Raw genomic sequence first — 16,194 nt, 5'->3', positions numbered from 1 at the left:
AAGCGTTCATTTCCTTTACCTATAAAATACTAGAAAGGAGGCTTTGTCATCAATAATTTAAGTTACGCAAATAAATAAGTTTATAAATCTGATATTATAGATCTGAATATTAATGCACACCACTAATTGCTCCTTTATGAATAATTGTACATTGATGTCCATGATTTAATACGTGATGTTTTGTAATTGTAGGTCTATATTGACACCAGTGATAATTATACATAGGCTAACTTTCAACAAATACAACTACTCTGTTGCAATTAATTGTTTAAGTAAAAAAAAAAAAAGTTGCCAATGAAGTTGAATCACCTCAAAAACAGTTGTGAATATTGCGTTTAAGTTTTGCGTAAAATATTAATTTTATTGGGTAAAGTTTGTATTTTAGTGGGGTTCTAAGTACATTTGGTAAATAGGTCAAAGATAGCATAAAATAGAAATGCTCAATTATAAGAACCAACAACTCTAAAGAGTTTAATAACCTAGTCTTGATTTAGTTTAAGACTTGTGCACGTATCCAGGCACAAATAGTATATTTTGAGGCTGTTCATCCAGCTTCTCTTAAATTTAAGTAATATTATTTTAGTATCGAATTACTCTTCAATGACAAAACCACATTCAAGAGCCAAAAAAACCTTTAATGGAAACAGAACTGAGGGGCAGATGCCAGTGCTTTGAACAAAATCTCATAAATAAACCATCAGATGAAGGCATTGACATGAAATTCATGGAAAATAATATGACTAGCATTACAATGGTTCTGACAGACGCTGCGATGGATGCCGTGGGGATTACAGCTGGTCCTCCATCAGCCTGCGGTGCTTCAGACTTCCTAGAGCAGGTCCACGTTGACTGAATTGTCAGGTAAACAACTATCCTTGCTGCCGCTTCTTTTAGTTCACCTTTAACCTTTGAGAGAAGACATTCCAGCGCGCATAATCTCATCCACCAGCAAGATGTTGCTGGCAATGACCGTGCTGTAAAAAAGGAATGAAAGAGCCACATTAATGGAGCGAATGGTTAAATATTCAAAATGGTCTTTGACAGTTTAGAAACGTGTAACCTCACCATGAATGGAGAAGCTGTTTCTTTACGCTGTAATTATCCCAAACGCCTGCATCTGCTGCCACCATGGGTTCCCCTGAAGAACAACAGGATTTCATTCAAAACAAGCCTGAGAAACACGCAACCAAACTAGTGAAATTTGTGGTACTTTATTAGTGAATTTGATCTCAAACTGCCGTTTAAAGAAATGAGACACCACTTCAGAATTCCTTTAGTTAACAGTCTTGTTAGATTTCTGCTTTGAAAATCCAAAATGGATATTGTGATGTATTATGGGGGTTTGACTTGTATTGCGTGGCACAGGCTTCAGATAGTGGTGTGTTGTGGTTCTTACCTGTGTTGAGGTCCACTCCAACTAGCAGACCACTGTCTTTGTACTCAGTCTGCAGCTTCAGCAGAGTCTCCTGGGGGTCGTAGCCAGAGTTCTGGGCCAGAACCTACAGAGGAAGATGAGCAATTGAAAATCAACCACGGTTGATACAGTATGAACATTAACAAATAATGAATCCGGTTTTCTGGCATAATTTAGTTTTGGTAAGACTGAAGCAAGGTATTTGTTTCATCTCATAGAAATACAATGAAAGCCAGTAAAGGAAACACCCTTCACCTTGGGGATGACTAGTAGAGCATCTGCGAATGCCTGGACTCCCAGCTGGGCTCGGCCTTTCACATTGGGCTTATGTTTCACCAGAGCGTCCGCCACAGCCACCTCGAACGCACCTGCACCGGGCACCACGCTTCCTGAGCAGACGGAGCGGAAAACAAGATGCTCAGAAAAGTCTAATAGTCTTTTTTCATAAGGCAAGAACCATGTGTGAGGCATCACTGGAGAGTTTGTTCTGATCAGCTAATACATGTAGGAGAGACTGAAACGCTCCCAATGCAGAGGAAAAGACCAGAGTCACTGTAGCACAGACATGAAAGGCCAGGGAGAGCCATGATAGCATCCCTGGGTGTTCGCTGTGCAACTAGACCAACTGCAATTCACAGAAGAGCAGATGGGTGTTCATTTTAATAAAAAATAAACCGGAGCTAGTGTGTCATAAAGGATCGTTTGGTTAACACACGTCTCATGGGATTTAATGACGTAAAACAAAACCCTCTTTTAAAAAATTGAAAAGGAACAATAGTAAGGTTTCAAACATTTGTACCAATGGATTTCAATGGCTAAATCTCTGTATAAATGAAAAAGTGAACAATGAGAATTCTAAGGCAGTGTATCCCTACCATTCAAGTGTATGTATTACTTCATTAGAATATTAATCATTTAATTTATGCTCATTGTGCAGGAACAAAAAAATACGTAACATATATTCAACGCATTAATGTTGGATTGACGCTTCTTATGATGTATTGACATACTGAATGCAGCAGGTGCAACACAGTGGATGATTTCTGAGCTATTGGTTTTATGGCCACTGAACTTTTCAGTTCACACAACCACGGTAAGAAATATTTGTGCTGCGAGTATGAGAGTGTCCTGCTTATACTTTAAGCATCTATTTTAAAACCATATTATTTCAAACGGATCTTAAATGAAGATATAAATATAACAGATTTCCATGACTTTCCCCAAATGTTTGGGATTTTTCCAGGCCTGGAAATAACCATTTTAAAATTCCATGACCAGTAAACTTTTAAACTTAACTGACAAACCAAAATATGTATTCTCGCAAGTAAGATGATCACTAAGAATATGTCAACTATTAATTTAAAATTTCAGGAACATTGAACATCAAAATTTGAGCTTCACCCTGATGGCAAAACAAGAACTTATCTGAATAAGTGAATCATACCCCTATCAAACTACTTAATTGACACAAACAAATACATCTAATAATAAATGTACGGTTAAGTGTCTTACCGTCTTCGATCGCGTTCTTGACGGCCCGTAAACCATCCCTGACGGCATCTTTGATCTGCGTCAGCGTATGTTTGTTGGGTCCCTTCACCAGTAGGGTGACCGAGCGAGGGTTCCCACACTTCTCAATGAACGTGAACTTCTCCTCTCCCTGCAAACAGCAACTCTAGATCAACAACTTAAAGGGAAAACCTTTTTTCTTTAACCTGGACCCCATTCTCCCACCTTTTGTTATTTAAATAAGCAATGTGGACTTATTTAGCTTCTTTTAAAATTGAGGAAATGGGTTAAAAAAATAATAATACCAAAGTTAAATAAACCCAAGACTACACAAATAGAAACAAATACTCACTAGTGTGTGTTCATAAATCAACCCAGCATATCCCAAGCACTCGAGTGTGAGGTCATCAACTGAATTCATGGCAATACCACCGCAAGCCAGAGTGAGTCTGCAGAGAAAGAAAGTGAAGGAATCAGTTCTATGATGTAACTTATGATGGAAAAATATCTGTGGAAAGCAAGTTTGTTAAACAAAGGAAACGGATATAAAATACATTATTTTACATGTAGGGTGAGATGTTACTGCTCATAACATAGAAGCAACAGACCAATTCTATACTTCTAGAATTTGTAGTATCTCTAGAAGCAAATGGCAGAGCGGTCCCCAACCTTTTGCCTGACGGACTAGTTTTATGTCAAGATAGTTTTTGCATAACGGTCTTGAAGATAAACAAGATGGGAACTGAGCAATATCTTCTTGGCCTTAATAGCAGCACGTGGTGAATTTTCACCGGCCTCACCACGACAAAATGTCAAATAAAAGAATAAAGTCAGACTGTTAATGAAGCAGGTGTGCAGTGGTCAGATGGTGCACTCTGAGCAAAACTCAATTACAGGAGAATGCGGATGAATTTGTGACTTTAGGAAGGTTTCACGGTGTATAGGAAAGCAAATAGAAAAAACACCATATGTATCGTATTTTACATTTCTAGTAAGCTGGTGTTAAATTAAATTATTTATTAAGATATTTACTTTTATACTTCTTAGATTACCGACCTCAAACCCCGATTCCCAACAATTGAGCTTTTCTTCCATGTATAGAATGCAGTGGTACTGTAGAAGGTACTAAAAAAACGTAACTAGTCAATTGTGCAGAAAAAGCCACTTATAAATATGTCTCTTACCTTTCCATATTCCTCCTCTTTGCCCTGCGCAGGGCTACGATGCCCTCCTTGGCAAGGGAATCCAGGGAGAATGGATCAATACCCTACACAATAGAGAAAACATTTGTTAAGCTTCATCTTTTTTCCATGAAATAATGCGCTGCATTTATCTGTTTAAACAAAGTTTATTCTGATCCGTTGAATACATGTAGGAGAGGAAGGGACTCTCCTAATGCAGAGGTACAGATCAGATTTACTGTAGCACAGATACAAGAGACCAGGGGGAGCTACGTTAGCACCCTTGGGTGTTCTCTGTGCACTTAAAATTAATCATTTTACATTTCGAGTTGTAGAAATTTCTCACGCAAACGATTTTGAATTAATTCACCAAGGGAAAATAATCTGGACTGGTTTTCATTTCAGCTCAGGACAAATCTTCCGTGTTTTGCAACCATTTATTGCACAACGTACTTGTTTATTTACACTTCATGTAGGTCTGACGATGGAATAAACAGACATCTAATTATGATTCGAGGTTTTTTTTAAACAAATAAATGACACATGCTCCATTCTGATTGTCATTTAAAAGCCAATTTTGGAATTTAAAGAGACATGGAATGACCGTGCAAGTGCCCTGCAGTTAAAATGCCAGTACTGCATGCGCCCATTTCAGGCTTACCTTCTGGTTGATGACGACAAAGCCCTTCTCCCCATTGGGACAGACTTTGTTCTTGAAGCTGATGATCTTCTGCACGCGATCTTCAATGAATTTCCTCTCCGCAGCCACAAGCTTCTCCCTCTCCTCAGCACTCTTGTAGAAGAAGCCAGAGTTGACCTCAGTCTTTTCATACTCCAAAGAGATGTTGCAGGTCAGCACGTAGGCATCCTCCACCCTCTTCTTCATGTCCGGGTGTCGGGCACCGTGGTCCAGCACCAAACCTCTGATCAGCCTAAGAAAGAAAAAAAGGAAACGTTCTTTAGGTGTTAGGGATCTCTATGAGGTCTTCCACTGCGATCATTAAGGGGATAGGTTGTCTCCTGAACAGACTTTCTACTTTGTTTTTATTTAAACTCACTGTGTGTCGCAGTCGGTCTTGTGCTTCATCTCCATAATCTCCACCATGTACAGGTCAATGGGCTCATTAGGTTTAGTAATGGCCAGCACAGCATCTACTACAGCCTGCAGACAAACATATCACAACAAAAGTTACAGAAAATCAGATTCTAGTTTGTGGTTACGCAAGAGGGTTATTAGTCATTTGATCATTTACAGCCAAAGGGGATACATTTTCTACCAAGATTCTCAATACCAAACAAATCGATATTTTTTTTTGCAGTTTGCTTCAGTGAGCTCCTTTCCCTTATGTCTCACCTCCGTGAGCAGGTCTGCCAGCTCGGAGTAGACCTTGGTTCTGAGGGAGGTGCGCGCTACGTTGATGAGGGTCTCTCTGTCCATTTCCCGAGTCACCTTCAACTCCTCCAGAACTGCCAAAGCTTTCTCTTTGGCCGACTCAAAGCCCTCAGCAATGATTCTTGGATGAAGACCCTGCAAGACAAAATCAAAGGGGAAAATATATACAGTTTCAAATACTGGATAGAAAAAAAGATTTTAAAGACATGTATGCCACTAGCCTCCTTCTCTTACCTCTGACACATAGAGGTCAGCTTGCTTCAGCAGTTCACCAATGATGAGGACATTTGATGTGGTTCCGTCTCCAGTTATGTCATCCTGCGCCGTGGCAACCTTTGCAATGAGCGACGCCGTCGGGTGCTGAATTTGCTGCGCGATGCAAAATAAAAGTAAATAAAAGGGCAACAGGGCTAGAACTAACAACTATTTGCATTATTGATTATCATCAATCAAGGTGGCTTCAAAAAATATTAAGAAATGCCTGATAAAAATTTGAAATGCAAAGGGTGCTGCTCGCTTCCTTTCAGCAATACGAACATGTTAGTTATGTGCCCAAATTAGGTAGCAAACTGAATTATTCATCCACTCAAATATAATCATGCGCGCCAAAAACTATACAAATTACATTTTACACAAAAAAAGTCCTTAAATATTTAATATTCTCCAGAAATAACTGCTTAATTATTACAGAGAAGACACACATTGTGTTTTCAGCCTCCAAGTGGAAGGCACTTACATTCGGGGTGTGGTCGCTTAAATGACGGAAGCCAAATAAATGACACGACATTTGGACAGAAGTCCGTTTACAGATGAGCACTTCCTTACCATCTCGTGCAACAAGACGTTGCCATCTTTGGTGAGCTTAATGTCTCCAGCACCAGACACCAGCCTGCGGACCCAAAAGGGCAGGGAGGCGTTAACGGGACCTGGTTCGATACCAGGCACACAGCTCTCATACCAATGAACAAGGTTGAATCCAGACAGAACCAGGTTCTGCGTAGTTACCCTGACAACGCCTCAGTAGCTGTAGCGTTAACTGACGGAAACTTTCTGAAAAGTTCATCCTCAAGAAGCCATTCAATCCGACTCGTTCAACGTTTGTTATGGGCAAAGCAAAAAAACACCGCGAGCTTCTGCTTCGTAAAATATATTAATTTATGGAATTTTTTTTTACCGTTATAGTCATCAGATAACAGGTCGATACAGACATGCTAATGTTAGCTTGGTGGTTATCAAAAACTGATCCCGGCGATGACTGCGCACGACAACGTGCGCAGGAATACTCCCGTTTAGCCAATGGAGGCCTAAACTGCCCAAAATTGGTGGCGCAGGATGACAAATTCGCGCACTATGGACGTTTAATCATTTCTGAAGAAATTCAGAATGAATTGGTGGATCATCTACCATGATAGGGTTGACTGTACGTGCACAGAAAGCCGAACGTGGCCGGTGAATTGCAGGTAACGTTAGCTAACGTCAGCTAACATTAGCAACGTTAGCTTCGTACGCATGCTGCACAAAGGGCTGCGCAGGCACTCACATTTTCATGGTCCCCTTTGGTCCCAGGTTACTTTTCAGCACATCCTGGAGCCCCCGGGCGGCACTGATGTTGACCGCTAGTGCGGCCTGGGCCCTGGCCACCTCCGCTTTGGGGTTCAGAGCTTTTATGGCAGACATAGCGACGCAGCTCAACCAGCGATGTAAAAGTAAAAAAGTAACGCCGGTGGATGGTCCGCACTGCTGGGTTCAGACGCTCTCGAAAGGAGGGACGCTTTCTAGAAGGCTCCAACACGTGGTCTCGTGGTGCATTTACTTACCCAGTCCAGGCTCGGACAATAAGGTCTTTGAGAGAGCTTAAAACTCCAATTGAACAACATAATATAAATGTGGCACTATAGTTGAGTATCCAGCAATATAAAAGCCACACGGGCGAAAGATTGGGGTGAAATATTTATATTGCAGTTATATTTCTAAATCACAATCACTTGAAGATACAATACTATTAAACCACTCCTACTGATGCATATGCTTTTTGAAAAGTTATGGAAATGCAGGCCAATTTTAAATTAAAAAATATATATAGACTGTGTTGCGCATCACATGCTTGCAAATACAATTTTACTCACCGCCAACGTTTTACAATAATTACACTCTCAGGGGCCCTGGGCTCAGGATTATACGATTCCCCGACATACGGTGAAGGCAGCACAAGTCACACCCTAGACAACTCGCGCACTACACAAAGTCTATGGGTGGTGCTCTAGTACCAACCTTTCATTTCAGACAACACCATAGATGAAGAAAAAAAATCCAACACGTTATCTGTTCGTATCAGACGTTTAATTAAATATGTACAACTAATCTTATTAAAGCACTATGATTCGCATTTACCAAATAGGGATATTCCTCCTCTTCCATTGTTATCTGAAAATTTAGAACATCCCACTTCATTAACCGGTTGAGTTTACCATAAATCTGAATTTATCAATAAACCCACTATGTATATCTACAACCTGACCATTCATTTCAATTAGAGCACACAATCAGGTTGGCATTTATGTCTTGACAAAGGGGGAAGTCAAACAGCGTAAAGCAATTAGATTGGTTCAATGTTGTTGCGTATTTCGGATGGTGTGAAATGGATGTGCACTACATTACAGCCTGGCTTACTCTTCTGACTTCTTGTGGTGCATTGATTAATTTGAATTGCGCCGTCTTCATATTATCAGTTGACTGGAACAAATCCTTGTAAACGGTCACATTTTCTTGGATAGACCTGGTCAAATTTTACAGAATATAAAAAGGTAGAGTCGGTCTGCGGCCCTACACTAGACCTGTAACATCTTAACAAGCTTATTCAATTCATTGATAGTGAACTGTGAGCTCTGGGGGCAGTAACTTTTGTTGGATTTGTGTATCAGTGCTAATGTCACAATTTAAAAGTCACATTTCAGAAAGATCAGGTTGTATCCAGCACTAGAACTGCATTTTTGGCATTTTCTTCGCACTCTTATACTGATGTTATTAAATTATCAAAAAGTAAGACAAACTGTCTCAAATCAGACGGTTTTAAAATATTGATATTGAAATAGAAGGGACATTATATTTCGTCTCCACAAAGCACATTAACAGATCAGTAACTGCTCGGGTTTTGATAATAACCGATTTAAGCTCAGAGGGAGAAGAAAAAAAAAGAAAAACAAGAAGATAAAGGACACAAACATTGAAACATGATGTTGCTGCATATTTTGCTGGCAGTGCACCGACTGATGGTTGGTTAACTCTCCAGTGTGACAGTTGAGAGGTTCCTCTGTGTATTTGGTTACTTCAAGGGCGAATTCTTCATGGGAATCATTATTCTAGATTCCATGTGCTGAATCAGAGGGACTGTTGAATGGGGGAGCAAAAGTATCATTAGAAACAGATCTGTATATTTAAGATATTAGGAACAAGAAGAATCTATTTCTGATCATGATAATATCAATAAATGGCAAGTACAAGATAACATGTAATAACACAAAAAGAGTCAACATAATGGTACGAGTGAACTCCTAAAATGTAACTAGTTATTTTTTCTGTACCATTACCATTTTCTGTTTGTGGACATGTGTATCTGTGGGTTTAATGTGTTCGTAAAAATAAACCTAAACGTTATACAATAAAATGTTTATAGAACAAACTCAAGTGACATATTTTGGTAGTTTGCTTAAAATCAATAATTTGGACAACAGCTTTTTTTTAAATGATAACACGTTAAGATATAATTACAATGACGCAATCCTCTCAAAAAAAGATGTTGGGTAATATTTTCCAGCACTATATAAAAAGGAAAAGGGAAGACACTTACCCGTGTAATAAACAACCTCATCCCAGCCGTCATGCTGCCAGGCTGCATTTCTCGTGTCTTCTCTGGACTGAAGGTCTTTGTAAGCTAAAAGAAAAAGATAATACTAAAATATATACTGTATAAATCCTTAGAAAAATGCTGAATTCTGAGATATATTTGAACTTAACAACCAGGAAACACTGCTCACCCCATAAGTGGTGAACTGTGCACAGACTTCCAATCTGTGAGAAAAAGCCTCCCACTGCCTCGTGATTCTGCTGGCGAAAGTTGATCGCGCGCGCCCTGCAGAGTGCCAAAATTACATTTAAAATTACATTTTCAAACACCAAAAGCATGCAATTGAAAGATCCTTGTGAATATGTAGGATTTAAAGTACAAATGAAACCAGACGTTTACAGATATCCCAATAATTTATTTAAAATCAAAACCTTATTTTTATGTCCACCTCAGAATTGTTTTAAGCAGGTTTGGTTTTATTATATTAACAGGCACATTTCCCCAATGATCATTGTCAATTTATTCGGACACGAACATATATTAAATATAGGGTTAATAGGTCAATTATGCTTGAAATTGACAAATAGTATGCAAAACGTTGCTCATCATGCGTCGGAGTCATGCATAGATTGTGTAGCCAAAAAGTACCGTTGGCTGATATTCATCTTCTACAATCTGTAAAACCAATAAAGCAGTAGTGAATAAGGTGCATAATAATGGTAGCTCTACAAATGTAGCATCATGGGGACAAAGCAGATGAGCTTTGCCGTTTAGCAAAATTAGTCTAATTAGCGGACTTTCCGATAATGAAGGAGAAACATTCAGGAAGTTTTGCCTTACCAGTAGTTTCCCCACTCGATCATCGTCCCTGGCTTAAATAAGAAAGTGAAGAGCAGAGTGCAAAGTAAGTTGACCTTACATATACACACACATTATTGGAGAACCGTATTCATGCATAATGTACATTTTCATGGGAGTTACCCGGAGTTGGTATGATCGGAGTTCATAGATGTTGGGTCCTGGACGAGGGACCGGTTCGTTCCAGAAGCTGAACTCCAGCAGCAGCTGGTTCCTACGAGACAGCAGCATCTTCCCCCTCTCTTTCCTGTAGTCTGTAAACTTCTACAGCAACGACAGACAACAGCAACACACTACTCTGTAAATCTGCCTCGCGACCACCAACTCTGCAAAGATATCAACCTCTGGTCAGACAGCAGAATAGAGGAAGACCTTTTGAATGGGTAGCAGCACACTTACATTGTAATGGTCAGTCACATGTGCAGAGGCACATATACAAAATATGACCTCATTTAACTTGTTTTAAGCATTTAAAGCAGCGGAATGCAGTGAAGCTCCCGGGTAGTAACTTCAGTGTACCATTTTAATGTGCTCAGTTCAGCTAAATTGTATTTGTTTCATTATGATTAATGTTCTGTTCCTATGAACTAGTGAAAGTAATTATTTGGTGAACCAAAAAACCCCCCGCGCCAACTTTTCGATTTCACTGACAGAAATCGTCCTACAGTTCGCCAACTGCCAACTAACGGAACTAATCCGAGCAGCGTTACCTCATTCTGCCGAAGCTTGTTCATGACTTCGGTGAGAGCCGGGTATCCTCCCCGATATCTCCACAGGTGAACTAGAAAGGAGCAAAGGTGCCAAAAATAATGCAGCTCTGGAATATATCTTAATGTGTCTATATTTCTCTGGTCAATTTTGTTTTTACTATTTATTTAAACTCATCATTGTACTAATATTGTGGATCACAGCTTCCCATAACTCAAAATGACACCTCTAAAATGCTTGTGTGGTCCAACCATCACTTAAAAGCGCAGAACTATTGAGTTTACAGTATCAGATTAGAAAAAAAGCAGCAAATGTTCACATTTAACAAGCTGGTTAAATGACTTACAAGAGTCAGTTTGTTTTATAGTAACCACCACACCTTGAAGTCGTTGACGCTCTCACCTGCCTGATCCTGCTCTCCGTACCAGGTATTCCAGGTGCCCACAAGCTCACAAGGATATTCAGGGTCAGCATGAATGTAAGGAAAGATGTCCGCACTAAGGATACACACAGACACAAATCTGTAAACAAATCTGCACCGTTTCTAAAACCGGTACCTAGATGAGAACCTGAATGAGGTCAGTTAAGGGACAGGGACTTCCTACCAAAGATCATTGTAGGCATCAAGGCACTCCGGCTTGACATTGTGAACTGCAAGGGAACAACAAAACATGAGTGGATAATACACCATTTAATAGACAATCTTAAAACAATACAACACATGCATTCAGGGTGATGACTTTTAATGTGCCCCCAGGTCACAAACAACACATACACTGTATTTTGTACAGATTGTCGTCTTCCTTCTTGGCGAGCAGATGAGAGTGAGCGTCTTTTCGGGGGTCAACCTTTCTAACAAACAGAGACTTGAACCAGCTGTCTTCCCGCTGAGCTGAGAGGCTTCTGAGGTGAAAGAAAAACACAGAAGTTGTATACGACACTACCACTTTGTCTGCTACACAATGAACAAACTAAGTTCCTGAACATAAGGGAAAAGCTCTGAATACAGAGACAGAAACACTTTGTGCTTGTACTCTTTACTACAAAGTCTCTAAAGCTGTTAATGGTGTTAAAATTCGGGCCTGCTCATATCCTGCTGTCCAGCCAGACACCCCACCAGGTCATCAGCTGGTGGTTTTCTGATGCCAAATCCTGCAGCATTAAGCCTCTACTGGCAGCTCTGCTTGTGTTGGTCAGTTGTTTATTAGGAGGAAAATGAATAAAAGGAATCCTTATTTGAGGTTTGCTTATGTTGTGTAAAACCTACATTGTCTCAAATATTGCTGTATTATATTATAAACCTCTGAAATGTCCATATCAATATATATGTTCACATTAAAACCCTACATTACAGCTGCTGAAGTCCATTGTTGGTCGACTAGAATTGTGTGTATAATTGTACGTATTTAATGCTAAACAGAGTTCACTTTTGAGAAACGTGCAAAATGGACCAAGACTGGAGGTCTGTGTAAAAACAAAAGGGTGACTTGTAAACGCATCAGTGCCCTCTTCAGCTTGGTTTATCTTTAAACCCCCCAAATCCTTCATCGCAAAGAAACTCCAGCTCAGAAGGCAACAAACAATAAGGGTTGTGCATGCATGAGGGATTGTACACGCTGCACAGACCCACATGATTAGTAAACATGCTTAACTCTTAAGCAGCCCGCCCACATGAGCAGCACTTCGACGTCTGACTCAAAAAACGATATATTACTATATTCAGTAAATTAGTTAAATAGAGATGTTATGTTAGTGTTTCGTCGCAGCATTGAGGTTGTCAGGTGTTCACCGCTTGCTTCATGACACACACTTGCCGCAGCGAGACGTTGGGAAACTGGGTCATTAATCACAACAAGTTAGTGCTGCGCAGCGATTCGCAGCCCGCTGACCTTGAAGTTTGTGACTGACGGAAACTCAGTGGGGATTTTGTAGTACTTCTAAAACTAAAAGTCTACGGACGAACTTACTCAGTGCGCGTGGATAAGTGGGAACACAAGTTGGCTCCAAACTTTATAACGAGGCCGGGCGATAATTAGCATTAGCAGAGAGTTAGCCGGGTTAGAGCTAGGGAGCTGATGCTATCTACGTTACCCGGGGAGCTACGTGGTTAGCCTTAAGTTTAGCGTTAGCTTAGCCAACTAGCCTTCACGACTTTGTCACCGGTGTCAACTCACAGGAAGATAAAAAACACGTTTCAAGAAGCATTGCCCCAGAGCACCGGAAAAAGTTATTTCAAGAAAAGCTCTAACCTCACGACAGCCGTGACCTGCCCATTCTCCTGAAGGCCATTTCTCGTCCGGTTGAGGCCTTTGCCCACTCTGCCGAGGACTCGCGTCGCCATCTTTCCGCTGGAGGCTGCCAGCTGGAGGTGGTTCAAGGCTGCGGGTCCGGTCTGTTCCCGGTGGAGCTGACGTTACTTTCAGCAACGTAACCCCGTGATAACTTTATGAACCGCGATCAGTAAACCTTGTTTGGGAAACTTGGTTATCAGGGGGCATGAGGATGGTTTTAGCAGAGCGGTTTAAAGTAACGGTAATTAATAGTTACCTTAACTTTGATCCCCCAGCACCTCTTGATGAAAACACTCGATGAATTCCTCAAACATCATCTGTTTACGTCTTTAAACAACCGGACATAAACTGAGCGTTTGTAGGTGTCTATTTTCACTCGGATTCAGCTTTCACCAAAAAAGTTTAACCATTGTGCACATTTCTGAATACATATTAGTAAAAGCAATACCCCATAAATAATTACTGGCACCAGCAAAAATGGCAAGATTTATATTTGATTGTAATGTATTTAAATCATCTGACAATGAGTATGAAAAACATGCACAAATGTTTATGAATGAACCCATGCATTATCATTATCATTTTATTGTACATTCATCAGAAATGTGTCTTCAATTCAAAACTACCGTAGCAGGAAGCAACTAATCTGCATTCTTTCCATTAATTGCTAATGTGTATGACTGGTTCATAAATGGATATTTACGTGAACAGCCGAAACTGAAACTTAGCTGCAGGGTGACATTTCAGCTGACCTTAACACATAAAAGAATGCAGTTTTCTATCATGAAGCTGGAGCTGCTGGTGGAGAATCCACTTCACAGGAGGTGGCAGAGATATTGAGCTCTTGCAGTTTTTCTGATAACGATGTGTCCTCTTTCAGGCTGAGTGGGAGGTCGGTAAGAGGCTCCACAAACTCAGTTCCTTCGACCCTCTTTCCAGTCAGCGGGTCGACCACCCGGCCAACTTTATACACTATTTCAGCGAGTTCGTGCTTCACATGTTTGGACCTGGGCTCAGGCAGAGCCTTGAGAAGGACGGTATCTCCCACAGTGCACTGTCGCAAAGCATCATGGGCAAAGTAGGTCTTCCTCTTGTTATAGTACTATGGGGAAGAAAATACAACTTTAGACTTATTTAAATACATTGTTATTGTACAGCAATGCATCACTGAAAGTATTCATCTTTGATTGTATACAATAAAGTTGATGTAAAGTTGGCAAATCTTTTTATTTGTGTAGAATTATAATTACTTGCAATTTCAGATCATCTCTCTTAACTTTAACTGATTGGTGTTACTAATGATTTCAGTCAAATCATGGCAAATGGAAATCACAATTACTGCAGCTGACCAAGTCAAACTGCAAGCCAAATAACCAAATGTTTTACATTTTGTGAATATGAAAAAGATGGTTTTTAATACAGAAAATCATGAATGTGTTATATTGAGGATCAAAAAACTACAAGATGAAACACAGGAATAGCAGTAGAAGTGTTATTAACTGTAGCTACCTTTATTGATAAATCTTGTGCAATAAATATGTTTGGTGTTGTGTATAAAATAGTCTGCGTATCATCCCCATGTCCTTCCTGTATCAGCAGTGGATGAACATTGCTAAAGGGCTTACCTTAAGCAGGTATGGGTCCAGCACCAGCCTTGTGACTCTCACTTTGGCAGTTTTGTACATCTTGGTCCCTATTACTCTGCCGATGATCCATTTTGCATGGACTGACACATGTTTGGCTGACATCCCGAAAAGCTAAATTTAAACCTGTAATACATAAAATCATGAAATGTTGATGATCATGAACACCTGCAGTCATTCTGATTTATAGGGCATTTATTTACAGGTAGCAGTCATACATTTAGCATATCTCGAATTTGTGCAAAACCATTCTCTACATTTTGTTATATTTTGAATTAGTAATGTCTTTGCCATTGTCTGAGCTTATTCGGAGTAAAGAAAATGAGGATGAAGTGAAGAAAAACGACATCGTTGCGTGACATGTGAACACAAACAGGGGCTACATTCAGCTAGTTAGCCTTGAAGCAGCTAACGTTAGCTTCAATTTCACAAAAAATGGAATGAAGGAAATGAAAAACCACACTAACGTGAACACAGATTCACCCTGAAAGAAGGCTATGAAGAATCCACTCACCAAAGCTATTATAAAAATTAATAATTGTGGAAGGTCAAAAAAGCTAAGGAGAGGGCTCATCCATGCTGCTCAGGTCGGCTTGTTTTGATGACGCAATCTACGGAAAGCAACCAGGCCGCTGAACTCATGGCTTTTTGGTTAAAAAAGCATAGAAACATTTATCTGCCAGGTATGTTTGACAAACGAGGAAATTGTCTATATGGGTGGTGCACAGGCCTATATGGAAAGGAGAAAAATGCACAACAATATAAAAAGTCTCAATCGCTCAGCAAAAAATGTTTTGATTGCTTTTGTCTGTTTAATGTAATTTTAACAACGGCCACAAGATGGTAGCCAACATCACTTGCTAAAATTGACTAGAAAATAAAAGATCTGTGAAAAATAAAAAAAATAAAAGGTAAATGTCATGGTTCTGCTCAATCCACCTGGTGACATAATCTTTGCAACCAGGACTGCAGATGAGACAGGAGGTCCTTCATGATAATGATGCATGATGACCCACAACACAGTGTCAAAGGTCATTATGAAAAATTAAAGCAAGTAGGAAAAAGATGTGTTTGTAGCATGGAAGTTGTATGCAAACTTTCATGATTTTTTTTCTCAGTTGAGGTAATTCCCAATTGGTTTTCCATCGATAAAGGTATTTGTTATCTCAAGATAGTGATACATAGTTGGATCATGTTAAATTGCGACGTGTGTTAGCAACGGATTGGATCTGATGTCAGATACAGAATACTCCATCTATTATCCAAAAAGTATTTAGAAATTTCCTAAGTAGATTCTGTGGGGACCATAAATGTCTGTACAGAAAGTGATGCCAATCCATTCAAAACTTACGT

At 39.8% G+C, this 16,194-nt stretch overlaps 3 protein-coding genes and 1 non-coding gene across 5 annotated transcripts; all 4 read right to left on the bottom strand.

The window, feature by feature from the left end:
• Positions 1-614: 614 nt before the first annotated feature.
• On the bottom strand, positions 615-7,269 carry cct6a (chaperonin containing TCP1, subunit 6A (zeta 1)). The gene is made up of 13 exons (XM_037467166.2): positions 7,038-7,269; positions 6,323-6,386; positions 5,732-5,866; positions 5,459-5,632; positions 5,163-5,266; positions 4,766-5,036; positions 4,108-4,190; positions 3,276-3,372; positions 2,927-3,074; positions 1,670-1,803; positions 1,397-1,499; positions 1,066-1,138; positions 615-974 (listed from the first exon to the last, which is right to left on the bottom strand). Exons 1-13 carry the CDS (start codon positions 7,172-7,174, stop codon positions 902-904), a joined length of 1,596 nt encoding a protein of 531 aa, XP_037323063.1. The 5' UTR covers positions 7,175-7,269; the 3' UTR covers positions 615-901.
• On the bottom strand, positions 4,270-4,406 carry LOC119215978 (small nucleolar RNA SNORA22). The gene has a single exon (XR_005120076.2). It is a non-coding gene; the product is annotated as a small nucleolar RNA SNORA22 (small nucleolar RNA).
• Positions 7,270-7,800: 531 nt separating the features above from the next.
• LOC119215208 (protein NipSnap homolog 2-like) lies at positions 7,801-13,316 on the bottom strand. Of its 2 annotated transcripts, none has more exons than XM_037467167.2 (10): positions 13,157-13,316; positions 11,683-11,810; positions 11,513-11,558; positions 11,310-11,404; positions 10,910-10,980; positions 10,323-10,463; positions 10,182-10,213; positions 9,532-9,626; positions 9,345-9,428; positions 7,801-8,884 (listed from the first exon to the last, which is right to left on the bottom strand). In XM_037467167.2, the coding sequence occupies exons 1-10, from the start codon at positions 13,246-13,248 to the stop codon at positions 8,820-8,822; spliced, it is 849 nt and encodes a 282-aa protein (XP_037323064.1). In that variant the 5' UTR covers positions 13,249-13,316; the 3' UTR covers positions 7,801-8,819. The 2 variants fall into 2 exon arrangements, with proteins under 2 accessions (XP_037323064.1, XP_037323066.1); XM_037467169.2 differs by having other exon boundaries at positions 11,683-11,807; positions 13,157-13,295.
• Positions 13,317-13,671: 355 nt separating this feature from the next.
• On the bottom strand, positions 13,672-15,505 carry mrps17 (mitochondrial ribosomal protein S17). The gene is made up of 3 exons (XM_037467170.2): positions 15,356-15,505; positions 14,824-14,967; positions 13,672-14,300 (listed from the first exon to the last, which is right to left on the bottom strand). Exons 2-3 carry the CDS (start codon positions 14,944-14,946, stop codon positions 13,980-13,982), a joined length of 444 nt encoding a protein of 147 aa, XP_037323067.2. The 5' UTR covers positions 14,947-14,967; positions 15,356-15,505; the 3' UTR covers positions 13,672-13,979.
• Positions 15,506-16,194: the final 689 nt, after the last annotated feature.

The sequence above is a fragment of the Pungitius pungitius genome, chromosome 16 (assembly GCF_949316345.1).
Source record: "Pungitius pungitius chromosome 16, fPunPun2.1, whole genome shotgun sequence".
Classification (NCBI taxonomy): domain Eukaryota; kingdom Metazoa; phylum Chordata; class Actinopteri; order Perciformes; family Gasterosteidae; genus Pungitius; species Pungitius pungitius.
The sequence above is the reverse complement of the archived record's forward strand: the minus strand, read 5'-3'. Positions and strand labels throughout refer to the sequence as shown.